Below are 19,126 nucleotides of genomic sequence, written 5' to 3' on the forward strand. Positions count from 1 at the left end.
AATCTTTCCCAACAACAATGAATCCTTACAGTCCAAAAGGCATCATCGTTATCAGAAGCATTAAGCACATTTCCTGGTGTACTGCAGTGCTAAATGCTGAAAAGTGGGTGAAAAAGTGAGTTTGCTGTTCCTTGCATGTTTATATATAGAGAGAGAAGCAGAGTGTCTCAGTGGAAAGAGCACGGGCTTGGGAGTCAGAGGTCGTGGGTTATAATCCCGGCTCCACCACTTGTCAGCTGTGTGACTTTGGGCAAGTCACTTAACTTCTCTGGGCCTCAGTTACCTCATCTTTAAAACAGCCCCACGTGGATTACCTTATTTTCTTGTATTTACCTCAGTGCTTAGAACAGTGCTTGGCACATAGTTGCTTAACAAACACCATCATTATTATTATTATTTTATATGAAGACAAGTCAATTTCAGATGGATTGATTGAAAAGGATGCACAAAACCCCCAAAAAACCTCCCAAAAAACATTTAACTGTACATTTGTTCAAATCAAAAAATGGAGTATTTAAACAAGGCAGGTTACACTAGAAAAATTCAGTGATTTGGTGGAGTGGGTAGTGAAAGAAGTAGTGAGAATGATGTGTTAGATAGAAGTCAACTCTCGCTTAGTCAGAGAAGGCTTCGTGAAAGCTGTATTACATTTTCCTTCTTTTTCACGAGATCGACCATTCTGTGACCTTAGGTTCTCAAACAGTCCAGGTGGCTAAGTTTACAGAAGGCAATTTTTAGAGTTCAGTGTTTTCTTTGCTTAGGGACTGGGGCACGACCCAAAAGCCAAAACAATCTGGACAGAATGAAGTTTACCTCACTAAAATGTCTTACCCTTTCTGCTTCAGTGGCAACTCAAGTTTAAATATTGTAGCATCATTCACAACTGCTTTGTAGGCCTGAAAACGAAAGTTTAAAACATGGGCTATGACAAAACTTTCCAACACTGAGATTACAGACAGCAAATAAATTGAGAACGTTTCCTTCAAAACTTGACCATAAATCAAAAAGGTGGACTAGGATTTGAAAGGTCCATCTGGCACATTTTACAAATATACCCCAGAACCCGCTCTGATGTTAAAATTGAGAATTGTTGGCAAGTCCTACATCGCCTCCAAATACGCGCCGATCGATCCAGTTCAAGGTAAAGTTCAGCTTGCAACGTGAGTGAAAGAGGGAAGCCACCATCCACTCCCTCCAAGCCCAGTGCAGTTAGAAGGGCTGGGAAATTTGGATATTCTAGTCCTAAAGGAGATGGAGAAGGGCCAAAAGGCAGGGCTCTCCAACAGGCCTTTGAACCCCCGGCGGTGACATGCTTAGGGTTTCAAAAACAGCTGGAGATCAGCTACCATCCTGGTACAAACTCCGGTCACGTAGCAGCCGGACGACGACAGCAGCCTCCTCGCCCGTCTTCCGGGCTGTCAGTCGATCACTCTATCGTATTTATTGAGCGCTTACTGTGTGCAGAGCACTGTACTAAGCACTTGGGAGAGTGCAATATAACAGACGCATTCCCTGCCCACAGTGAACTTACAGTTTAGAGGACTCCAGCCCTGTCTCCGCCACCCTATACTATAGGCCGCTGCTATGTTTGCCTTCTTGAGACGTCACGGCCCACATCTCTCCTCGCCGCTGGCTTCCTGTTTCCCTCCACATCACATAAAAACGTCCCACAGCTGGTTTCTGGGCTCTCCATTAGCTTATCTTTACCTTTCTATTTTCTTCACCCGCGGTTCCTCAACTCGCCCTCTGTTCCTCCCAAGCTAAACTTCTAACCCTATGCCATTCTTGACTTTCTCACTTGGAATTCCCTCCCTCCTTAAATCTGACAGACCAAATCCCAGCACTCTAAGTCGCATAAACCCCTTTGGTCATCTCTATCGCTTCTGAATTTATTTACACCTCCTCAGCGCTTTCGTATATATGCTCATTCGGTTCTTTATATTGACTCTTTGTAAATACTTTTTGTTGAGGTCTCTCAGAGTTATGCTCCCTATGGGGAGAGAATGTGTCACTTCTTTGTTTCGTTCTTCCCAACCACTTAGTGCACGGCATCGAACCACTGGGCAAGCAAAAAATGCTACTGCTGATCACGGTGAGCAATGGGAATATAATACACAATACCAAAATAAAAAAGGAAGGACGGGCAATAACTTAAATACTTCCAGTCATCATTTCGATACAAACTGAAAATACAATCTACATAAAATCTGGGACACTGGTGTCTAATACCATCAAACTTCGGTAAGGATATGAAAGTATTAATCTACAGTACTTACACGACTATTTTATCCAGAAATTCCATTTTTCCAACACAGATGATTCCAATGGATACCATTTCCAAACCGTTCCATTATGGAATTTTAATCAGCCATCATTCTGGGTTTCTAGATTTTATCTGACAGCTAACATGAAAAATTCCTTCCTCTAACTATACTTATCAAAATGATACCCGTTGTTTTGCTAAACTGTGAGATTATGTCATTTAGCCAAATAAGAGAAAAAATACATACCTTATCTCTTGCGGTTAGAAAACGTGGATCATCTTGAAATGCCTCTTTTACAAGTTTACTAAATCGATTAAACAGTGTAAGTAACTGTTCTACATACTTCTCAGAATCCTATTAACGAAACATATTACAGTTAGATTTTCTTTCCTCGATAAAAAATTCAGCTGTCATTAGATTTGAATATATCAATAAGCAGAATACGTAGGCTTAAATACGTCAGTGAAAATTTCTTTCAATCATAACAATTTTGTTTACCAAATAAAACCAAGAGTAATCGTTCCAGAACATAAGTTTAGGAAATAATATTTGAGGAATAACATTACTGATATTTTCCAAGATGTTACTAGGCTACATTTTTTCATATTTATTAACTTCATTTGGGGGGAACTTACAGTAGTGATAGTTTCAGCAGCCGCTACCATATCAGCTAGGCCAGCGCTAACGATATGTTCCTCTAAGTCTTTTAACATTGGTTCTATCCCATTGGGAACCTTGTCCATCAGTGAAAACATTAAATGCAGCTCTAAAGAAAGAACAAAGGCATGAAACCCAGTCAACCACGAAAAAAACCTCTTCACCCAACATCTTCTCAACTGCCACCCATAATAAGATTATACGTCACTGAGTAAATCCATCTATCTAGAGAAGCAGCGTGGCTCAGTGGAAAGAGCACGGGCTGGGGACTCAAAGTCATGGGTTCAAATCCCAGCTCGGCCGCTTGTCAGCTGTGTGACTGTGGGCAAGTCACTTCACTTCTCTGTGCCTCAGGTCCCTCAACTGTAAAATGGGGATTAAGACTATGAGCCCCACGTGGGACAACCTGATCACCTTGTATCCTCCCCAGCGCTTAGAACGGTGCTTTGCTAAGCGCTTAACAAGTGCCATCATTATTATTATATTATCCCAGGATCTTTAAATAATTAGAAGGCTACAAAATATTTCTCAAAGAAGCACAAAATACTTTGTAACAAAAAAAGGAGCAGAGTCACAGTGCTTCCAACAGCTCTATCCATAGAAATACAGCATAACTCTTTTGAAGGGAGAAACAACAGTACGGAGAAATGAAAATGTTTACAAAAATCAACCAGTAGATCACTAAGAAAGCCAGGGATGTTTTAAGTGTTATGAATGTGCTTACGCCTCTGTTCTTGAGCTTTCTTTTATAGATCTATTTTCAGATCGATGCAACAGGGACTATCATCAAATTTGCCTTGTGTAATGCAATGTGGACTTTTTTTTTTTAAAAAAAGGATGTTACATGAATTGGGGTTTTATTTCACACCAAAAATAATTTTAAACATAAGGAATTCTAAATCATTTTTACAAAGAGCCTGAGGAAGGAAACAATTCAGCAAGTGTCCAAATTCATATTTTCAAAAAAGAGTTTAAATTATACAGAAGTTTTTACATGGTTGTTTAGGGTTGAAAAATTGGTTTAAAATTTCTCTATTTGATATAGTTCAATGGTCACCCTGCAAACCAGAAAAATACGGTTAAATGCAAAACAAGGCCTCACTGGAGTTAGTCATGCATCAGACTGGATAATCAGGCCCATTTTGAGATGAAAAGTTGCACCCAGACTGACAAATATACTACAAAATTTTTCATTTCTGAACTTGCAGGTTAGAAGATCATTATGCCGAAGGATTGCGGAAGATTTTAAGGCCAATTTTTTCTTCTAATCTGAATAATATGAGGCATATTTGTGACTGATGTTTTAGATTTTTTTCCAAACCTTTTCATCTCAGTATGGAGTCCAGAAAACTACATAAGGCAAGTGATGAAGCAACTGATTTACGTCTAAGGTGCTGGCAAAGTCAGAGTCGTCTTTGACTTTTCACTTACTTTCTGTTTCATTTCGTTTGATCATGCCTTGGCACTCTGCTAATATCGTCTCTTTAAAGGATGTCACCAAAGCATTTACGCAACACTCCATAAGCTGAAACACAATAAAAATGAGCTCGTTATAAGGATTACACAGCCTATGCAACCTCACAGGTCAAAACAAATCTCTTCTCAGAAACCGTGAAAAACTAGCACTCTCGAAAGTTGGGATTCAGAAAACCTGCGTTTTCTGAAAGTAAACGCTCCACAACAGATCATCATTTCTGGGTGCTGTCACTTCTGGAAAAAAAACAAAATAGCTTATGAACTATCTAAGGAAACAGAATTCCTTTAAAAGTATCGGACAGAAGTGTTCTGATGCTTTATCTCAGTGCTCAGTGTAAGGCTTAGCCCACTCTAAGTGCTTAATACAAGTTAACTATAGCCTCCCGCTTCCAGAAACTTTTGTTTTTAAAGCTCTTACTGAATGCACTGCCCTGATGTCAAGAGACCTCAACTGTAACATCTCTTCCTCAGGAGAACTGGGTCCAATCTGATTAACTTGTGTCTACCCAATGTTGAGTACAGCGTTAGCTCTGGTCTTCCAGGGACAGTGGAAAACCCCACAAATGATAGTCTGTCGTGGTTATTATCGTTAAGGAATCAGCATTTTCTATCACAGGACAAAAACAAACAGTCATATTATCATTACCAGACTGATTTTTCTAATGCAGCATAGGATGCTTTAAGTAGTCCTGGAATTTCTTTTATACAACAGATACAGGAAATACAACCAAATTTCCAAGAATAGTTTTTATTTCATTTCTTGGGCCTGCATTAATTATTTCAAACTCAACTGTACAGTGAAACAGAGTTGAACAAACTGCCTCTTTTAAGAAGCCAAAACCTTTTTTTTGGCGGGGGGGGGGGGGGGGCAGTCAGTAAATATTCCAGTCTCCATTTTACTTTCCCTATGTATACATAGCCTTAGAGTTCTAACTGCAAATGGCTCCCCTGATCAGGCATTTTTCTAGCGAGGATGAGGAGTTGAACGAAAGCGAAAAAACAAGCTAAGCATATTATCCTTAAAATGAAACTGGATCTTTATTTGGAAGTTCAAGTTCTATTCAATTAGAGCTAAACCAAAAATTGATTTATGTAATTTCCCAAAATTCATGTGTCTAAATCAATTCAAACTGTAACTCTTCAGCTACCACTGAACTCAAGCGAAACAAAAACCCAACCATTTCAAGGGACTTATTTAAAAAGGAAGACAAAAGTATTTAGCACTTAGGGTCGCTGGATCATAAGCACTTTAAATCACTTTTCCATAATATTTTGGAAAATTTTCCTAGGGTTATAAAGTAGCACTTAAAGACTTGGCAAAAAGGAAACCTATTTCTTACGACTATGTTGTCCTAAAGAACACAGAATAAAAAAACATCTAGCATACCTCACCGCTTTAAAGGAAATCAACTCATAATACAAATACAAAAATACTTACTGCTTCAACAGAGTTACATTCCCGTCTTGTTTCTAAATATCGTAACGCTCTCTTTTCTTCTTCTTTTAATTTAGCATCTGCCTATCCAGAAGCAAAATGAAAATCGTTTTAAGAACCAGTGCAAGAAAAAAAAACTCAAATATTTTACCCCTCATAATATTCTGACTTACATATTTCATATAGTTCTGTACACCGTTCTGTTGCAAATAAGAAGGCGCTTGTGTTCTATAAAATCTCTCTGTCGAATCCAAATACGCTTTTTCAAAATTATCCCGATAAATTTGAAGCTTATCTTCGGGATTAGAACAAAGGTTAACTGAAAAACAGAAATAAAATTGTTGCTGTATTCATGACCCAAAACCGCTTTCAGATGCATTCTAAATTCTGAATGGTAGGAAGCCTGTGGTGTGAGAAACTGAATTCCAAACTAAAAAGGGAGGGGTTTAAAAAAAAATCTCATTAATGAATTCTTCCACATGGCATTCTGTGGCCTCTTCTACTCTGCGTTCATCCAACACTGATACTTAAAAGGGGGATTCAGATGACCAGCAGTGAGGAAGAAATGAGAATTATAAATGCAAATTCAGAGATCATAAACTCCAACAGAGCTCTGACAAAGTCTCCGAGGTAGTCTTTAGAGCACCTAGCTCAGTGTTTCTTAAAGGATATTGTACCTCTCCTGCAGCCACTAGGCCATTATTTTTTAGGGCCACATCTTTTTAAAGTTAGCCCGATAATGGCCACTGGCTTTAAGTTCAAGGCATGCGAGCAAATAAGAAATGGGCAAGAGCCTTCAATCTGAAATTTCAAGTGAGAATATTTATTCTCTTGCATTTTGTGGGTGGCCACCAGCGAAATTCAGGGGATTGCCCGGGGCACCAGAGTCGCACCGAGAACCAGAACCACCGTTCCAGCACCACGAGGACGCTGGAGGATCCTTTCGACATTACCTGCGGTAATACTCTCGTGCAAAACCTCACATTCTCTCTGAGAGTGTCTAAACTGAAAAGGACACTGTCAAAATCATACAGTTTAGAACATACCATATGATTCTCTTACTCCGATCACCAGCTGAGAATCAAAAGCTTCTCCTAATCTTTCAGCATGGACCAGCTTCATTGCACTGTCCTGGAGTCTATTCTTTATATTTGAAAAGATTGACTCATTCCACGTATCTAGCATGAGCTATGTAACAACAACAAAAAAAAACAAACAACAACAACAAAAAGAAAGCAAAGATATCAAGGGTAAATGTGCACTGCACCGCAGCAAAGTAATAGAAATTAGTGAAAATTTCAAAAAGGCAAATCAAGGAATTATTTAACAATCACTCGTTGACTAGGTCCACGTCAAGTCTGTAACGTCGGGAATATTTTTCAAATGTTTCACCAGCGTCTTAATAATTTTGAAAGTCAACCTCACAAATCAGATCTGATGAAACTATGAACGTAATACAGAGCGTGCTGAAAATAGTTTTATTTGCCTTTCCCGTCTCACGACTGAGAGGTTTCTTGCTCAATTCCTAATTACTCCTTGGTCAGTTATCACAGACGGCAGGTTAACGCTGCAATCTTCTTCCATTTTTAACACGGGATGCAAACAGATAGACGTATACTGCCTCTGCAGCTAACACAAAAGCCTGATAAAATTATTACTATAATTATTTTTGTAATACTTGCTCAGTGCTAACCATGTGCCAAGCACCGCACTAAGAACTGGGGTAGATTGAATACAATCAGGTTTGACAGTCCCTTTTCCAACCTGGGATTTAATGTCTAATTATGACAGAGAACGGGAAGTGAATTCCTATTTTTCAGATGAGGAAGAGAGGTCCGGTGGCCCGTCCAACGTCACAGCAGGCAAGTGGCAGAGTCGGGACTGAACCACAAGTCCCCTGACTCCTAGGACCCTGCTCTTTCCATTAGGCTAAACTGCTTCACGGCTATTAGCCTTCAAAAACAAAGTACAGAATTCACCACCGTAATCACATGCCCGTATGTGAATTAACAAGTCAAGACATAGATTTAGAGCACTCAGCCAGTAATAATAATACTAACAGTAATCATAATTATGGTATTTGTTAAGCGCTTACTATGTGCCAGGCACTGTACTGAGCGCTGGGGTGGATACAAGCAAAATGGGTTGGACACAGTCCCTGCCCCGCCCAGGGCTCACAGTCTTCATTCCCATTTTACAGACGAGGTAACTGAGGAACAGAGAAGTGAAGAGTCTTGCCCAAGGCCACACATGCTTTGAGCCTCTTCGCTCATCAGAACCTTTACGGAAGATGAGTTAGTGAGCAACAGGAAAAGAAATCTTTCCAGAAGAAATGCTAAGGCGGAATCGGACACTGGGAAGAGGGGAGGAGAGCGGAGGGAAACATAGCCAAGACAACAGCTGGGGAGGGATTGGAGAATGAGGGGAATATTAAACTGGCATGATTTTCAAATGAGGTCATTCGATCATTTTGGTGTGTCCATTAACAAAATTACCAAGATAAGTGTTTTCTTCAAAAAATTCACTCATCTATTATATTATGTTCTCATTTACCCAGGTGCCTTTCACTGAAAAGAAACAATATAAAAAGAATGACTGTGACATTTTAAGTGCTTACCATGGACTAAGCACTGGGCTACAGACTGGGGTTGATACAATAACAATCAGAACCAACTGTCACTATTATTCCCCAAATTTTGAAAAGCATGGTCACATTAAAACACTATTTGAAAAATTGTATTCAACTCTACTGGACTCTCCCAAGTGTTCAGTACAGTGCCCTGGACACAGTAAGTGCTCAATATGTTGGATTTGGAGGGTCAAAGGTGACAGAAAGGGTGAAGATAGAAAAAGACCACCCAATTGCAGATGGAAGCAAGCTCATTAGAAAGTTTTAAAGAAACTCATCTGTTAGGTTAAGGGTGAAAACGGCAAGGTGGAAGCATTTTGTATATATTTTTATTACCCTATTTATTTTGTTAATGAGATGAACATCCCCCTGATTCTATTTATTGCTATTGTTTTTGTCTGTCTGTCTCCCCCGATTAGACTGTAAGGCCATCAACGGGCAGGGACTGTCTCTATCTGTTGCCGAACTGTACATTCCAAGCGCTCAGTACAGTGCTCTGCACAGAGTAAGCGCTCAATAAATACTACTGAATGAATGAATGAATCATGTATGGATGGGGGAAGAGGAAGTCCCGTGAAAGTTTGAGGAAAGCAGCAAGGAGAATGGCTGATGCAATTGAAGGGCAGACGCGTGGCCTAGTGGACTGAGCACAGGCCTGGGAGTCAGAAGGTCATGGGTTCTAATCCTGGCTCTGCCACTTGCCTGCTGTGTGACCTGGGGCAAGTCACTTCACTTCTCTGTGCCTCAGTCACCTCATCTGCATGATGGGGATTGAGACTGAGCCCCGTGTGGGAAGGGGACTGTGTCCAACCCAACTGCTTCTATCCTCCCCAGTGCTTAGTACAGTGCCTGGAACATAGAAACCGCTTAAATACCACAATTATTATTATTATTATTATTATCATTACTAATAAAAACAAGAAAAAGTGGCTCAGCATACAGGAAGGTACAGAGCAGAAAGCAAATGGAGTGGTATTACAGGAAGGAAGAGAGGCAACCCAGAAATAGGAGAAAGATCAGAATGGACTATGAAGAAGAGACTGGAAAAAACTACCGCTCATAAAATAGGCAAGTTACTTGGGCAGAAGAGAAAAAGGAAGAGGGGAAACTAAGGAGTTGAAGAGCAAATCTGTAAAATATAAAGGATAGAGCTGGTGAGGGAACAGAACTGCACCGGAACATGACAAATATAAATTCTACGTAGATGATATAGTCTAAAAGTTTAGTTTTCTTCCAAAAGGAATTCCCATTCGAAACGATATTAAGAAAGCAATGAATCAACTCTACTCACCTTTCTAACAATACTGTCTTCTACGTTTGATTTCTTGTTACTGCCTTGTTTGCCCATTAAAGTAATCTCTAGTTGGCAGAATGGCTTGGGCAAAATATCACACTGCGTAAAGAATTTTCGCCACTCTACAATATACGCTTTTAGCAAAGCTGTATCATCTTGATGGCTCAGGACTCTCTGAAAATAAAAACACCCTCAATCAAATACGAATACATCTCAATAGCCAAGGAACGAACGACCTGACTGAAAACATTCTGAAACGTTCGACAAAATGGGCCTTAAAGATGGTAGTAATGGTATTTTTGAGCGACCAGGGAAGTGCAAAACACTTTATGGCTACAGTTTCAACTTTACCAGCCCAGGCTCTTAAGGTGTTAACCATAACCCCCGCCTTCCCCGTTCTCCCCACGGAGAACCGCTGTGTTTTTTCCAGCTTCGAAAATCGGCTCTTCATCCGCTATTCCCCAGTTTGCTGTCTTCATTCCTTCCAGCCTAACCTTCGAAGTGTGCTTCGCTCTCACTGTCCTCTCCCCGCCCCCTTGCTTGTGCCGAAATACCCCTCTTCCCTTGCCCCCCGTAAGTCTGACTTTTTGTTTGTTTTAATGGTATTTGGTAAGTGCTCGCCACGTGCCAGGAACGGTACTAAGAAGAACTCGGGAGAATACCACAGAAGGAACTATTTACAAATAGTGGGAGCTGGAGGAACAAGGGTATGACAGAAGTACAGGAACAAATATGCCAGGATGAAACAGCTGAGTCAATCATAAGGTCCTGCACTTTTGCTTAGCTCCTCACCAGTCAAGCTGCTTGAAATCTGATTTCGCGTCTTTCCGTACGTCAAAACGACACCCTGAACCAGCACGTTTCACTTCCTTCTCTTGGCCACTCCTCCAGGAGCCGCTTTGAAAAGGGAGGGCCGGCAGAATGGCTGGAGTGGGAGGGAGAAGCCCTCCAACTCATTTTAGTCCCCACTTTCAAACCGTGCACCGGATTCATCCGAACTGACAACGGAGAGAGAAGCGAGTGCTCTCAACTCTGCTACCCTCTGGTGGAGATACTCATGAGTTCCAAAATCTACAAAGAGATAAAACAAGAAGAGCCAGCCTGAAACGGCTTAACTCGCTCCACTTTTGAATTGTCATGAAAGAAAGAGCCGCTCAGAGCACAATTTGTGGCTTTTAGACCTCATTGAGTCCCCTCTCCTGCAACTAGGTCTTTCACCCAATCCTGTTACTGAACTTCCATTCATGCGTGCGATGGTATTTATTGAGCGCTTACTGTGTGCAGAGCACTCTACCAAGCGCTTGGAAAGTACAATTCAGAAATTAAGGAATGAACGACTCAAGACTAATTACAAAACAGCTTCATTACCAGCTAAGTGATGATAATCTACACTGGGATGGAAGATGAGACATACAGGGCGTGAGATGGAGTTCGATCATCAGGGTTGACTCCAACTCCTCTCTTGTCCCACCTAATCCTCCTCCTCCCCGGGCCATATTAGGTAAGAGCTTGCAAGGGAAGGAAGAGGCTGGACAAATGGGAATTCTAAGAAGGTATCCGATGGACTCACGAAGAAACGACGAGAGGAGACTGAGGTGGGGAGGGAGGGAATACGGGACAGGGTCAGGATGCAGGTCAGTGACATACAACAGTTAAGTATAAAAGTTTCTCTGGAGTTTCTATGTACATGTGGCGTGACTCAGAAAAACGTGACCCTACTGTATATCGTTTAAAGTTAAGGACTGTTTGCTCCTACTTGCCATTTCATTTGGAGCAAATAAAAAATCTGAGAGGAACATTAGTTTTATTTTTGTAAGTATTAACTCTCTGCATTGTTGTGACCGACAGATTAGTTAGGCCCTCGAAAAACCTCACCGCTTCCCTCCTTTCTCCTTGCCCTCTGCTCATTCCTCAGAGTATGAGGGAAACCTGAACAAAGAAAGTCCCAGTCTGGCCCAGGAAGAATATAGCTGAAGAGGAGTAGGAAGAGATTCCCCTAGGAGGCCCTGCCGAGGCTCTGCCCTCTCAATTATGTCACAGAAATAGGGTAAATTGCTTTTCCTTCCCCGTTCAAAGTCACCGGAGTACGAGGATGGAAAGTGAAGAGCGATTCACCTTGATTTCCGAGAAGAATGTCTAGGGGATTTTCGGTCGTCTTTTCTCGACTGTCAAATAGTGAACCGAGGCATATGACTCTGCATCAGGGAAGATCCCAAACTAGGGAAGGAAGTTGCTCCAGAAAAGACAATTTCTTTCCATCTATTTCAATCGATCAATGGCATTTATTGAGACTTACTAGGTGAGGAGTACTGTACTATGCGCTTGGGAGGCTACAAGAGAATTAGCAGACCATTTCCTGCCCATGGTGAGCTTACAAGTCGATCAATCAAGCAATGGTATTTACTGAGTCTTTACTGGGTGTAGAGGCTCAAAATTATAAAGTCCATAGATGTGAGCTGTGCTCTCTGATTTTAGGTGCCTCTAACCTTCGGATGATAGCATTATAATTCTACGGAACTAGTCCGCTTAATTTTACAGAGTATTTTACCACCATCGCTCCTGTTCATCCCTCCACGTTCATCCTCATTTTACTTAACCTCTTCGTAGAATGATCCGCAAGAACAAGTGTGCAGTGAAATCTCCACGTTTACTGATGAGACTAAACTCTTCCAGGCAATGCAATGCCAGGCAGGAGGGCGTACGCTGCGGGAAGCCTCATTAAGCGGAGTGAAAAGGCCAAAGAGCGGAGGGAGAGCTTCAGTCTGAGCAAGTGCAAGGCAAAATACATAAGGAAAAATAATCCACATGACAGCTACACGATGATAGCCTTTGAGCTGTCAGTCATAAACCGAGAAGCAGTGTGGTCAGGTGGAAAGAGCACAAGCCTGGAAGTCAGAAAGACCTGGGTTCTAAGCCCGGCTCCGCCACTTGTCTGCTGTGTGATCTTGGGCAAGTCACTTCACTTATCTGTGCCTCAGTTACCCCATCTGTAAACCTGGGGATTAAGACTGTGAGCCCCATGTGGGACAGGGATTGTGCCCGACCTAATTAATGTGGATCTATCCCAGCGCTTACTAGAGTACCAGGCACACAGTAAGAATTTAAGAAATACCACTGGACTAGGTGCCACGGTCAGCTATTTTCTCTAACCACTGATCTAAAGTACAGGAGCAGAGGTACCCAAAAAGGTCAACAAATGCTAGACAACATTCCAGACCATTTAAGCATCCTTAATCTATAGTAATGTCTCTCTCCCCAACTAGTCGGTAATCTCCCGGGGAGCAGAGATCATGTCTACCAACTGATGTATTTTCCCAAACAGTACAGTGTTCTGCATTTAAACATCCTTAATCTATAGTAATCTCTCTCTCCCCAACTAGTCTGTAATCTCCAGGGGAGCAGAGATCATATGTACCAATTGATGTATTTTCCCAAACACTTAGTACAGTGCTCTGCACACAATTAAGTGATCAATAAATACCATTAACTGATTGGGGTCCCCATCCAGAACAAAACAAAATAACATAATTTTGCCAATGTGTAAAATCGTGGTACAACTACACCTAGAATATCATGTGGTGTTTTGATCACTACATCTTAGGTTAAGTCAAAAAAGACCTAGAAAAAAGAAAAGGGCAACCCAAATGATCAGGGGAATGAAGCCCATGGATACACTCCATCGCCACGTATAGCCAAATCTCTCGGAGAACTCATTCATTTCCACGGCCGGGGGGAGAACGGGAGACTCGACACCCCCAGGATTCATACGGGCGACTGACCTGGGCAGTGCTGGGAGGGGAGGGTGGGAGTCAGAAGTGGCTCCAGCTTCCTCAGGTTTGGGGTAAGGAAGGGTAGGGGTGGGAGCCTAAAGGCCCTGAACAGCTCAGGCTGCCACTGAAATGGGGCTGACACCTCCCCCGACCGTTCCCGACGTCCCCCCGACCACTTCGATCTGGAGCTGGGCGTCAAAAGGCGTTGGGTGCGACCTTCCCCAAGTACTTTCCCTTCCAGAGCCCGGGCCCTGACCCTCTGAAAACCGGAGTCTGGGCTCCGACTCCCCGCTTGTCTGGAGTTGGGTCCGGCTGCAGCTCTTCGAGTCCTGGTGCTCAGCCCTGTGACGGGGAACACCAGGCTCTCACCCCTAACCCTCTGGAGTCAGGACGGGATTCGAATCCAGCGCCTCACCTCCGCCCACGTCCTGGACCGCGGCCCAAGATGGTGGGACCGAGGAGCAGCGGAAGGCAGGGACCACCGACTGGCTCACCGACCTAGCGACCACTGGAAGTCAGTCGGTCAGTCAACTGAATCTATTGAGCAGGCACTGTGTGCACAACACTATACTAAGCGCTTGGGAGAGTACGACAATAACGTTCCCTGCCCTAACGAGCTTACAGCCTGGAGGGGGAGACAGACACTAAGTCCTCAGAAGAATCACGTCACTGTGACTATCTGGGGGAAAGCTGACCTACTTTGTCAGTCAGGGGAGGAAGTGGGTAAGTGGACAAAGAATTAGAAGCCCAGATTTGAAGGCGGCACGCACTCCGCGCCTGGACCTGAGAACCTGTGTTGAGACCTTCCGGAAGGGAGTGGGGATAAATCTTGGGAGAGGACAGAGTTGGTTGACATGTTTTCTGCCCACCAGGAGCTTACAGTCTACAGAATAAAGACATTTCAACCGGAATGCGCTGCTGGTGGAGTGTTTTCGATGCTACACCTCTCTGGGGATCGGCAGCATGACTCGCAAGCCATTCTAACATCGGCTCTACCTACAGTAAAGGCTGCGTTATCCGGTTGAGGTTAATCGGTTTTCCAACCGCTGCAAGGAGGAGCAAGGGGGTGGCACACCAAGCCAAGGTTTCCAGGCTTTACTGCGAGAATCGCAGTGTAGAGCAGGGTTTGGGACCACCATCCCCGATCCATGCCTTTCCTGTGCAGTGAAAGTTGGGCGATTTTCAGTTTAGATGTGCCCCCGCCCACCTCTGATCCTCACCCCCAACCACACACGGTGACAGCCCCTGCAGATCTGCTAGGGGTCTACCACGCCCACTCCCTGTGCAACAAGACAAGCCCTGGACAACAAGACGCCCAGACAGTCAAGGAAATGGTCTCAGTTTCCTCATCCGCAAAATGGGGATTAAATATCTGTCCTCCCTCCTGCTTCGACTGGGAGCCCCATTTGGGATAGACATTGACTTCAATCTGGTCAACTTGTATCAAGCCCCGTGCCTGACACATATGAAGCCCTTAACAAATACCGTAATCACTAAATCACTAAGGACTCCCAAGAATCTCTCAAGGAAATCTGGAAATTTTTCAGCTTGGCTCCTCTCCTGAGCCAAGGGGTGGCTTCAGATGGTAAGATAGGGAAGCAGTGTGGCTCTGTGGGAAAAGCATGGACCTGGGAGTCAGAGGACCTGGGTTCTAATCCTGGCTCTGCCACTTGCCCGCTGTGTGACTTTGGGCAAGTCACTTCTCTATGTCTGTTCCCTCTGCAAAATGGGGATTCAATACCTGTGCTCCCTCCTATCTTAGAATGTGAGCTCCATGAGGGACCTGATTATCTTGTATCTACTTTGGCACTTAACCAGTGCTCGGCACATATTAAGGGCTTAACAGGTATCACATTTATTAATTATTATTATTATTAGATAAACTATTGCTTCAGGACACTGCCAGGTTGAGGGAGTGGGGCTACGTAGGACGTTTTAAAACTGGCCACATAGCTGCCCTTTTAGGATGGCAGCTGTGTGGTTTTTCTCAAAGATGGCAGGAGGCAAGAAGCGATCCACTAGTGGAGTTTAAATCAGGGTCTTGGAGTTGAGCTGAGGGCCTGCAGCGAGGTGGAGGAAGAGAAACTTTCTTCTGCAAAATGTCACAGATGGTTGTGCTGCGTGCACAGTGTGATGTCACGGCACCATGTGGGATGTGGCTATTTGGCCCCGGTCTCAGGGCAGCTGAATGTCTGAAGCCAGCCCCATCCTGAGAATCGGACATGTCATTTGGGCTGGAGGTTGAGCTGGAAAAATCCCGATTTACTGGTCTGTACTTGCAAATGTCTTTTTAAAAATTCAGAAAGTGCTTGAAACGTTCACACCTTAATTTCTAAGCAGGTTATAAACTGAAGGAGGTGAACTCACTGCTTGTGCTTGCTTAATAAAATCGAGGATGTCTTCTTTCAAAGCCTGATGAATTTTTGCTGGGCCCTTATCATCCCACAGGCAAACTGCATGGACGTCCCTAGGGAAAAACACACACACATACACAGGTTACCAAATTTAAAATAAACTCCCGGAGCTAACTATAATGACACACAGGAAATACTGTCAAGTTACAGAAACATTCCCAAAATATAAGTTATATTGGCAATGAAATGTGTCAATGTTTGAACATTTATTTAGGATCCACAAAATCTAGAGCAAAATGAAAATACTTCACGACCCAAGGTCAGGAGACAATTAAAAAAACCAAAACACTAAAAAACCACCAAGTAGGTAAGTGGTCAGAGAGCTAGAAGCCTCTGAATTATTCGAATCAAGCATTATTCCCCTTAAAATGTGGCTGCAATTTTCTCCCGAACAATAGCATGTATAACCACATAGGGGAAAAGCAATATATTTATTTCTAGAAGCTATGCTACCATATTAGTTAATTAAGTAAAAAGTTAGTAAAATATTTTGCACAGCAGTAATGGGATGCTAGATTGTCAGCCTCACGAGGAACATGGACTGTGTTTAATTCCCATCTGTGTATTTTCTCCCAATACTTACTACAATGTTCTGGACAGAGTAAGCATTTAATAAATACTATCACTACTTCTGCTAGAACGTGACCCGAGTTTTTTTCTAATAGTTAGTTTTAATAGGTAAATGTATCATTTCTCTCAGCTGTGAACACTTAAATTTCCACCTAAACAATACTGTGGAAGGATTTTCATTTCCCAAAATTAGAATTTGAAGAGTACTTACGAAAACAGATCAAACCACTGCTGTTTAGTGACAGATTCCTGGCGTAAAAGCTTCAGAACTATGGGGCGCATGAAATCCCATTTGTCTTCAAACTGAAGTGAACCTTTATTCTTGACAAAAAACAGCAAGAAAGAGCAGCTTAATTTACATGCAGGTCAAGTAAAAATCCTATCTAAGTCAATTAAGACAAGCCGTCTTTTGGCTTGGCCTTTTCAACCCAGGTTCAAAATTTAAGATCGCCAGCTTTCTCTGAAAGAGTAAAACACAATTCTTTTTGCAAGCTCCATCCTGTTTGAGGGACCAAAGTGGGATTCTGCTCCTATTCTTTCAGTCCCAACAGAATATTCCCAAGATGGGACACACTGTTAGGGGCTTGGAGAAAGAAGCATTCAGATTCTCATTTGTTTTTTTCTTCCAGCCACCCCATACCACCCCAACTTGATAGAGGATGAGGTTGTTTGATGGAACAGGTTTAGATCATGAAATCTAGTGGCAGGGCCCCGTGTGTAGAAATGTGTTTCTGTGGGAGTGGGAATTCGTTTATTCAGTTCAGTGGTATTTACTGAGCGCTGACTGTGTGCAGAGCACTGTATTAAGCGCTTGGGAGAGTCCGATACAACAGTAAACAATCACATTCCCTGCCCACAACGAGCTTACAGTCTAGAGTGGGGAATGAAGAAGGAGCACTGGGGAAGCACATGGAAGGCTCGCAGTGAATTTCATAGCCAATCATTCTCCCTCTCGTGGTCTGACCCAAGCAACCGAAATTCCAGGCGACTCCATTTTCAGTCCCTTCTTTAGTTGTTTGGTGTGACTTCACAGTGATCACACAATCAATCAATCCACAGAAGCTAGCACCTAAAAGGAGATGGGGGAAGAGAAGGGGTCTGAAGCATCACCCTTCATGACCCCAACACCCCAGGTCATGGTAAATATTGAGGTAGGTGCCTTCTTCTGGAGATTCCCCACTCGGGCAGAGCTTCAAACGTGCAATGGGGGCCTCAGCCTCAATTTTTGTAGCCCAGCCAGAGTGTCGGGGACCGCCAGTCGACTCCTTCTTCCCACTGGGGTGAGTGGGTGGATCTTCAAACACCTCCCAAGTTTCCAACCCACCTGGTTTAAACAGTTTTGAATACCACACTCCACCTTCTACCTATTCTATTCCCAAGACACCGCTTCAGAGCTACTATAATGTGAGGGTAAAAATCTGTATCTGCCTAGGTAAGTAAGGCGCTCAGAATTTCACTCCCCCTGCTATGGAGCCTAGAGGCCACAGGTGTGCTTTGGGCTAGGAAGAGGCCATTCCCAGAAGCTTTTCTAAGTCTTAAATGAAATTACACTGAGCTACTGCGTCACTTAGCTCAGTGCTCCAGGTACTAGTGACGGTCATCTACGGCCCTCAGGCCCTACCACCAACTTTTTGAACTATTTTGATCCCTTTCTCACCTTCCTCCTCTCTTTCTCCATCCTGACATTGGTCCTTGGGGACTTGGATATCCTCACAGATGTTCCTGACCACGCTTCTGCGGCCCACTTTCCATCATTCCTCTACTCCACTCATCTCCTGCTCCACCCCAGATCACCCACTCACCAACTTGGACACACTCGGTCTCATCATCTCTAGTCATTGTACAGTCTCCACCCTCACCAGCTCGGAAGTCCCTCTATCTGGCCACGACCTCCTCACCTGCCTTCCCTCCCCCACACCTCCCCGCAAAACTGTGCCGTTCACCCAGAGACCTCTGATCTTTTGACTCCAACCGATTTTCTCAACCCATCATGCTCCATTTAGCCTCCATATCCAAACTACCTTCCTCTGATGACCGAATTGACCCCTTCGACACCATCCTCTCTATTGAATCTCAACTCTTTCATTCCCCTATCCCTCCGTCTATCTCATACAATTAACCCACAGCCCCGGATCACCTCCACAGTCCCCTTCCTCCACTCCTGTGCAGGAGCCACAGGGCGCTGCTGGCAGAAATCTAAACAACAGGCCGACCTCGTCCACCTCGAGTTCATCCTTATGTGCTTTAACTCTGGCCTCTCTCCTCTGCCTGGCAAAATTATTTCTCCATCCTCCACCCATTTCTCCACCCATGCACGCTGCCTTTGCCAGTTGTTCCAGGTGTTTAACTACCTCCTTAAATCTCCTGCTCCCCTGCCTCCCCCCTCCCTTACCCCTAATGACAGGCTATCTACTTTGAGAAAACTGAATCAGACTTGATCTCCCCAAAATCCCCTGCTCCTCTCCAGTCCCTCCCTCCTCCTGCCCTTTCTTCAACTCTCCCATTCTTCCCAGCATAATCTCAAGAGATCTCCTGCCTTCTCTCAAAATCCACCCCCTCCACCTGTGCATGCAAACCCCATGCCTTTACACCTTATCAAGACATTTGCCCCCTCTCT

The 19,126-nt window shown here is 43.5% G+C and overlaps 1 protein-coding gene across 2 annotated transcripts in view; it reads right to left on the reverse strand.

Moving 5' to 3' along the window:
• Window positions 1-19,126, reverse strand: part of CUL5 (cullin 5) — a 53,249-nt gene that overhangs the window by 14,766 nt on the left and 19,357 nt on the right. For both annotated transcript variants that reach the window (XM_029047992.2, XM_029047993.2), the window contains exons 2-11: window positions 16,721-16,830; window positions 15,893-15,992; window positions 9,753-9,929; window positions 6,879-7,020; window positions 6,006-6,151; window positions 5,836-5,916; window positions 4,353-4,446; window positions 2,900-3,030; window positions 2,511-2,618; window positions 832-896 (exon numbers count right to left, since the gene is read on the reverse strand). In XM_029047992.2, the coding sequence (XP_028903825.1) occupies window positions 832-896; window positions 2,511-2,618; window positions 2,900-3,030; window positions 4,353-4,446; window positions 5,836-5,916; window positions 6,006-6,151; window positions 6,879-7,020; window positions 9,753-9,929; window positions 15,893-15,992; window positions 16,721-16,830 (1,154 nt within the window). The remainder of the gene's footprint in view (window positions 1-831; window positions 897-2,510; window positions 2,619-2,899; window positions 3,031-4,352; window positions 4,447-5,835; window positions 5,917-6,005; window positions 6,152-6,878; window positions 7,021-9,752; window positions 9,930-15,892; window positions 15,993-16,720; window positions 16,831-19,126) is intronic.

Source organism: Ornithorhynchus anatinus, chromosome 20, assembly GCF_004115215.2.
Source record: "Ornithorhynchus anatinus isolate Pmale09 chromosome 20, mOrnAna1.pri.v4, whole genome shotgun sequence".
Taxonomy (NCBI): Eukaryota; Metazoa; Chordata; class Mammalia; order Monotremata; family Ornithorhynchidae; genus Ornithorhynchus; species Ornithorhynchus anatinus.